At 31.1% G+C, this 8,617-nt stretch overlaps 1 protein-coding gene across 1 annotated transcript; it reads right to left on the reverse strand.

Moving 5' to 3' along the window:
• LOC148272652 (methylthioribose-1-phosphate isomerase) lies at positions 1 to 7,069 on the reverse strand. The gene is made up of 7 exons (XM_088239757.1): positions 6,644 to 7,069; positions 6,454 to 6,552; positions 5,837 to 5,973; positions 4,320 to 4,525; positions 2,127 to 2,290; positions 1,313 to 1,514; positions 1 to 285 (listed from the first exon to the last, which is right to left on the reverse strand). The coding sequence occupies exons 1-7, from the start codon at positions 6,773 to 6,775 to the stop codon at positions 155 to 157; spliced, it is 1,071 nt and encodes a 356-aa protein (XP_088095883.1). The 5' UTR covers positions 6,776 to 7,069; the 3' UTR covers positions 1 to 154.
• Between the last annotated feature and the right edge of the window lie 1,548 nt (positions 7,070 to 8,617).

The following is an 8,617-nucleotide window of genomic DNA, read 5'->3' on the forward strand; positions in this document are numbered from 1 at the left end:
TTTAAACGGACAAAATAAAAAATATATTTATTATTAAAAAAGGGACATAACTTTGGATCGAGTATAATATGATTTTGGTATGTGAACTTTTTTCTCGCGTTATAAAATTGCTAAGCCTATAATTATTTGAAAGCTACCTATCTACAAATTGTAGTTAATCACAATTTTTAAGCAAATTCACAGCCTCTTTGAGTTTCTCTGGAGAAAAAATACCCCTTTCAGTGATTATCCCTTTTATTAAAGATGATGGGGTCACATCGAATGCGGGATTCCAACACCCAATACCTAAAAAAAAAACAGATATATTATAAATACGTTTAATCATCATAATATTTATTAGACCAACATATTAACTTTTGTAATGAAATGCTTAAATCATAATTTTGTGCACGTAATTTAAAAGCCCTCTGGGCATATATAGAAATTCATAAAATTAAAATAATTATAATTATAACCCTAAGCCAATAAAAGGTTCTCAGTTTTCTGAGAACAATCAATATTATTTTTTTATTATTTGTCACTTTATATACATATACAATATATGTACATATAAGGGCGGGCATATTGCCATAAGGCAATTTCTTCCTACCTACCCAAACCGTTCAGTTTGAGAAAATTATAAATACATGGACATATTGAATCTTACAATTTTATACAAAAATTAAAAACAAAGATTAACAAAATAAATAACAAAATATTTAAAAAATTAACACTATACTATGAAGAGAGGAGAGGGGATGGGAAAGAAAGAAGAAGGATAAAGGAACAATTTAAATATTAAGATAGTGACATTTCAATCTTGACTCAAATGTAAATAAAGAAGGGAAATCTTCTACTGTAGATTACCACAATGAGATTCTTAAAAGTAAAATACCTTTAATGTCACAAAAATGGTGTTAACCAATAGTTTAAAATAAAAATACTAGGAATTTTTGCTATTCCACAGTCGATATGTTTCTCAATAATAGTGAGCAACAGTTTATTTTATTTTAAACCAATCGACATATTTATTCAATTAGCCAGCATGGATTGGTATATAAGCAGTAATATACAAAATAACATTAAAGTAGATATAAAAAGATAATAATTTTCCCAGACAGACATGTTGTGAGACAATTGCTTATTTTTGAATGTCTGAATGTAATACGAGTTTTAGTCCTCTTTACCCTATTTATATGTGAAAACGTGCATAGGACATGACATTGACACACTGATTGGAGTGCAATGTTGACTATCTATGTTTACCTACACTTTATACTGATTCAGTAAAAAAATTAAAAGTCCAACATAAGAAATCTGTCATTACACACACCTCTGGCTGCTATTCTATGCTCTCCTATATGAGTCATCTCTTTATCAGGGCGTTCTTCTATCGTAATGTGATCACCACTAATAATTGACATATCGATGGATGTTAAGGGAGCTGCAACGTAAAAAGGCACTGAATGATGTTTCGCTATTACTGCTATTTGGTATGTGCCAATTTTGTTTGCTGTGTCTCCATTAGCAGCTACCTAGAAGAAGAAAATTAATTTTTATTAACACATGCATACATTTTTTAGAAACAAAACATACTCTGAAAATGCATTGTAGATACCAGCATTTTCCAGTTGTCGTTAAAAAATTGCATAGTGGGTTGTATTCAAGTAATACACATTTTATCATACTTAGGTGGCATCATTTATAACATATGCGCTCAGGTACTTGACACAATCTTTATATTTGTATATGCGATTTTATAATTAGAAATTGTCAATTAAATTGAAAACAAAAAGTTAAAAGTGAGTCCTGTACAACTATTATTATTATTATGTATTTGACAACATTATTTCTTTAGAAATCAAGTTCTATGCAGTTACTAAGGATGGAGATATGACAAAAAATAGTCCGAACTAGATTTGTTGAATATAATATGTTATGGACACAAAGACCAGAGGTCTGAGTTCCAAATCTTGCAGTACCACAACTTGTTTTCCATTTTCTAACATGGTTATTTACAACTGATAGAAATACTCCAAAATTCAAATATAAGAATGCAAATACATTATATATATTGCCAATTAATTTTTAAAAATTTATTTTTAAGTCAGTGAAAGATCGAAACACTAAATAATAATTATAATTACCCTATCTGCGCCGACTACCACGGCTGATATATTCCTAGCTCTCATGAGGGCAGCAACCATACTATCAACTATCAAGGTGGAAGGAATTTTCTCATGGACCAACTCGTAAGCTGTTAATCTGGCTCCTTGATTATAAGGCCTCGTTTCAGTGCAATAAACATGTTCTGAAAGTAGTGAATCGTGTATTACTCAACTTTGATAAATAACTGTTATATTAACGGTTAAATGCATAAGATTATTTGGTTAAGTTTCTCAGAAACAAGTCTACGATGTACAAAATGATTAATAAATCAAAGCAATAAGGATTTTTGCTGTACCAATTCGATTTATCCAAATATAATATTATTAATATATTAGATAAAAATAATAAAATCAATTAGATATTTTTAGCAGTTGTAAAGACTTTCTGTTTCACTGCATATTTTTATTGAAGATTAAAATTAAGCTAATTATTATTTGGTTAGCTTTCATACAATTAATTGAAAATAATGTTTTAAAATATCAAGTGCTCATATTTTTGAAAGCTACCTCTATTTTATTAATGGATATCCATTTAATAGTCAAAGCTTGAAACTTCGGGGTTAATCTAAAAAACAAATGGGAAAACATACCAGAATTAAGAAAATAAACAAACTAAAAAAAAAAACAAAAATGTGCTATGAAAAATAATGTGAACGAAGAAAGGACTTATTTATTACTTTATACTACACTCAAATTCGGTTATAACGATAGTGGAAATAGCGAGATTTTGGATGTAATTGTGATTTTGGATAATAATTAACATTTTAGTTAATGGTTTCTCCATTTAGTTTTGTAACTATCAAATTATCGGGCATAATGAATAAAAATATTGTCAACAATTGAGCAAAAACTCTTCAATTTTTTAAAAACATAATTTTCGGAATAAGAACCTAAGTAATAAAATTCAAACAGGCGGGGCTAACATAGGACCAATGCCGCTGGGGTCAGGATCGTTTTACATTTTTGACACTATGTAAGCGTTTAATTGGTGTTTTTGCCGACAACACTTTAAAAATCCAAGCTTTGTGAACTCTGTAAGTACCAGCTTGGCACCACATTACAATTTACAACTTCTTTTGTAGTTTATGAATGATATTCTTGTTTTGGGGGTTTCCACAATGTTTTTCAGTTTTTTTTAAATGTTCTATGGTCCCAATGCATAATAAACATTACGAGTGGGCGATTTTAAATCAGTTAAGAACTATGTACAGTGAAATAGAACGTGGAGTGAAAAATGTTGAAGCGTGTACCCAGTGTCAATATTGTGGAAAAATAAGAATGTTTATTTATCTGCATTTGAAATTTAGTGGTATGTTTGTAAGCATTTAACATAAAAATAATTGTTGATTCAGTGCCCCGGTAAATAAATAAATGCACCGTCAGATGCGTATAGGGATAAGACGATGTTGATAAAATGAACAAATTACAACAGGGATGGAGAATACCTTAGAGAAGGGAATATGGAAGTCTAGGCATCTACAGGGCTTATGACCTGTCATTGGTTGATTTAAGTGGCCACACACTGTGTAACATTCACCATTTTGCCTAAGTTTGAACATCCATATTTCTTCATTTCTTCCATTTGTTGATTTTAGTGAAGTTAAAGAGCTGAAACCTTTATTGTTGAGAAGATATTCATCTGACTGAATAATTTCACATACTAGGCAACGCCTGAAAACAATTTTCCAATTCTTAAACTTCTTGGACCAGTTGATTTTTATTACAATATTTGATGGAAGAAATATGGATGTTCAAACATAGGCAAAATGGTGAATGTTACACAGTGTGTAAAGTGGCCACGTAAACCAGCCAATGACAGGTCATAAGCCCTGTAGATGCCTAGACTTCCATATTCCCTTTTCTAAGGTATTCTCCATCCCTGTTGTAATTTGTTAATCTTAATGACTCCCGAGGGGGGTGAAATCCAGTCTTTTGTCTACAAACATTTGGACAAACTCAAATATTGTGATAAAATGAACAATAATTATGCACACATCTTTTTTATTAGGGCTTCCTGAGATAATTGTTTGAATTTGAATTTATGAATAACCCCGTCAACTTACTCACAACTGATTTATACGCTAGTATAAAATGAATAATTTAAATAAAAAGAAGAGTTTGAACAGCTCTGCTGAGATGAGATGGAGAAAGTTACAATTGCAAATGTTGTACCTAATTTATTAAGCGCATGAAGCGATCTAATAACACCGAGTGCAGTCCCATAACCAGCAGTTGCCAATGATCCTGTGTTGCAGTGTGTTAATACTCTGATGGTGTTCTCAGGAGTGCTTTCCAAAATGGCTTCAGCCCCAAATTTTCCAATAGCTTTATTATCACTAATGTCTTTTTGCAGCATATCTTCTATACGTTGTACAAACCTAGAAATTGAATAATATAAAAATAGTAATTTATTCGAGCATTTGTTAATACGAATTTCACTATCCTTGGACCCTTATAATTCAGCTAGATCTAATGTACCGCTTAATCAGTTTGAGATTGGTTAATATACTGATATGTCCGCAATAAGAAATATAGCATATATTTGTCATAATCATTTGGCATATCATTATTTCTATATAAATTAATAATCTATGTGAATCAAAGGTTGAAGAGTTGTGTTTCTTGTTTTGATAAAATGGTGTAAAAATGGGATATGTTTGTGGGATGCTAAATAAACTGGATGGGAGGAATGGTGGTGTCAAAGTGGGAGGTCAACAAATATCAAATTTGAGATATGCAGACGACACGACACTGATTGCCAAAGATGAAACCGAGCTAGCAGAAGCCTTCAGGCGGATAGAGCTGGAGAGTGAGGCTCTGGGTCTTAAAATAAATAAAAGTAAGACAAAGCTAATGATTGTAGACAGAGCTGGCAGTCTCCTAAGGACAAGACAGATGCAAGACCTTGAACTGATAGATGACTTTGTGTACCTCGGCTCGCTTATCTCCAACAACGGCAGTTGCAGACCTGAGATTGGTCGCAGGATTCAAATGGCCAAAGAAGCAATGAACCGTTTGGAGAAGATTTGGCGAGATCGAGGTATATCAATAAACACAAAAAAGCGGTTGATGGAAGCCCTGGTATTCTCCGTTTTTCTATATGGGGCTGAAACGTGGCAATGCGTGCCTATGAGAAGAAGAGGATCGATGCATTCGAGATGTGGTGTTGGAGAAGGCTGATGCGAGTGCCTCGGACAGCCAGAAGGATGAATGAATCGATACTGGAAGAGCTCCATATTACAACTTGTCTATCAGTGGTGTGTTTGAGAAGGATACTGTCTTTCTTTGGACATATTGCTAGATGTGAGCCAGACAATCTAGAAAAGGCAATAATGTCTGGCCGAGTGGAAGGTAGGAGAAGCCGGGGTAGAATCCCATATAGATGGACTGACCAAATAAAGGTGGCTACGGGGCTAAAATTTGATGAGTCAGTACGTCGGGCTGAGGACAGACTGGAGTGAAGTGTTCATGGTGATCACGATCCTCAGCATTGAGGGACCGACTTGGAAGAAGAAGAAATAAACTGTAACCAGCCATGCTGAATGTTGTTTTCTGTTAGATAATTTCCATTGCTTTTTGTTAATGTCTTTCACCCAACTCAGATTGAATGGTTACAACAAAAATTACCATCTGAATTCAGATGGCAACACAATTATTTATGTATTATGATTTAGTTCTACAAAACTTACTTTTGTTTCATATCTTCGGGACTCACAGTTTCGTCTTTAAATAGTGAATTGGAGAAAGTAATTAACTCATCAGCGGCAATTTTTATGTTAACAGCAGTTGGTCGAGCTGATATTAGATAGTTTAACTTTCCTTCGATCTGAAACATGTTTGATTTATTATAAGGTATAATATAATATAAACACACAATATTTCCAAATTGTATCACTGTAACTTAGAAATATAGTGAGAAAATTACGAGTTATGTTTAAAAAAAGTATTAGGCAATGTGTTCCTCTGTTCATTAAGACACCGGATACGTTTGTCTTTTAATTTTTAATGAATTATTGTGCTATGTAATAACATAAATTTAACAAACGCTGGAGATGGCACTTTTTTTTGGTTTAGAAATGCATAGCCTGAAACTTTGAATTTAGCTTCCATCACTTTTAACAAAATCTATGAAGTCAAAAGAGTTTTATAAGATTAGAGTATAATACGATTAGAAAATTTATTAGGACAAAAATATAAATATTAGGTAGGTACGTACTAAAGCCTTATCCGAAGATTCTATACTTCAGGTACCCAATCATAAGTAATAATACTACATGTAAGGATATGTAGTTCTCATTTTACTAACCTCCTGCCTCATAATTTTTTTATCATTTATAACTTCATTATCAAGTTCAACAGCCAGTGATAAACATCCAACAATAGCTATAGCAGGTGCACCTCTAACCTACAAATAAATACATAAATAAAATTAAATAAAATAAATCAAACAATACGTAGTGAGTAACGGAAGTTAACGTAATATTTCATTATCTCACCTGCATTTTATTAATAGCTTTCCACCCATCTTCAACACCGGTAACTGTCACATATCTTGATTGACCCGGTAATAGGAGCTGATCTAGAATTTGTAGGCTTCCTTTGGAGTATTTAATGGATTCTAAGCTCATTGTTGATGTTTTACACAAATTCTAATCAAAAAGTTGACGCACTCCAAAATACAAACTTTTGACACGATAATGTCACGTGCTCCCGAGCAAACTCAACGACCGTCTATCATATCACTGATAATATGAAGACCAGTGCAGACATTTAGTTGATCACGATACAAAGTCATTATGTGAGTATTATTTGAATACCAAACCACTGTAAAATTAGTAAAAACGTGGAACAGCACACACGCTCATCTTGAAAAGATAACAAAAAACTAGCGTTGACAGATGTTTTCATTGTTCAATACCATTAACTGCGATTTGCTAATTGCTATGCGAACGGACAAAACTGCAAATTGCGATTGCATTTTGTGTAAGTTTATCGCAACTTCGCTTAGAGTTAGCGTAAGAAAATAATAGTTTTAGTTTAAGGATAGTTTCAGCTTTCTGTGAGTTTTAGTGTTAGTTCTTGTGGGCCATCACCAAAAAACCATCGAATGGAATAATGGCACATTATGATATTAGCATCGTAAAATCATAATGAAATATGAATAGCATTAGCAAGCAATAATTAAATTAGCATTGAATGCCATTTAATTGATATGCTAATTAAATTGTCACACTATTATTATTTTTAAGGGCATTTGCTATTCACTTCACCATTATAGAATTTAATAATCGAATTCATTATATTATTTTTATTCGAATGTACATCTTTAGTTTTATTATACGGTTAGAAGTCGGATTACGATCGATTTCATTCGATTATCATCAATTTCTTCGTTTTGTATTTTCGCTTTACGACACATTTTCATTTTCTTTTTTAACAAGCCACAAAAAGAGGGACTTAGTTTTTAAAAAATCTATGCTATGATAACGACTTTTTGGCTTAGCAGGGCAGTAGAGCCCTACATTAGAATGTACCTACATTAGAAAAATACCTACAAATGAATTATTTAAAAATAAATCATAGCCACTAAAAAAACTACCTACCTACATCATTACAGTAAAACTACGTGCATTTGATGGTATTAGGGGGTATTACATACATTATGTTATAAGACATTTTTTTTATTAAGTTAGCTTATGTTACAATTAGTGCCTATATAAACTAATATTAACTAATGTTTTATCATCATTTTGAAAATTATACAAAAAAATATTGCCCTTTGCTGATTAGATATTAGAAATAAAGACGGTTTTAATGATTATAATATATTTCCAGTTAAATACAATAAAACGTGTATTTGTTACTTGCATGTTTTCTAATTTATATTTATATTGATTTTTTCTAATATTATTATTCTTTGAATTTATTAAGCATCATTTAATAAAAAGAAAAAAAAACACATGTAAAAAATAAGGCCCTTCCTAAACACAGGAATTTCCTAGCTAGTCGGGACCTGAAACAAAGAAACTCTGTACATTTTAAAACTGTGAAATAAATAAATAAATAAATGAATAAATAAATAAATAAATAAATAAATAAATAAATAAATAAATAAATAAATAAATAAATAAATAAATAAATAAATAAATAAATAAATAAATAAATAAATAAATAAATAAATAAATAAATAAGTAAATAAGTAAATAAGTAAATAAATAAATAAATAAATAAATAAAATAAATAAAAATATATAAATAATAATTTATGTGATTCAGCAAAAAAAAATTAACCTTCAACCTACAAAATTATCGATTATCGTCATACCGTGTACATACTAAATATAATTATAATTATCAGACTTCAGACTCGAGATGAGTTTTTTGTACAAAGTTTGAGACGCTATGCGCAATGTAGATATTAGATAAACCTGTTGGAATCGTCGGAATATTTAAGCTTGCTTGAATCAACTC

The sequence above is a fragment of the Micrasema longulum genome, unplaced genomic scaffold (assembly GCF_059751315.1).
Source record: "Micrasema longulum isolate JH-2025_06_02 unplaced genomic scaffold, ASM5975131v1 h1tg002259l, whole genome shotgun sequence".
Lineage (NCBI taxonomy): Eukaryota > Metazoa > Arthropoda > Insecta > Trichoptera > Brachycentridae > Micrasema > Micrasema longulum.

Coding starts and splice junctions, on each gene's coding strand:
- LOC148272652 (XM_088239757.1), bottom strand. CDS start 6,775: ATGAGCTTAGAATCCATTAAATACTCCAAAGGAAGCCTACAAATTCTA. Junction 6,553..6,643: donor AAGCTATTAATAAAATGCAG/GTGAGATAATGA, acceptor ATTTATTTGTAG/GTTAGAGGTGCACCTGCTAT. Junction 4,526..5,836: donor CCCGAAGATATGAAACAAAA/GTAAGTTTTGTA, acceptor TTCAATTTCTAG/GTTTGTACAACGTATAGAAG.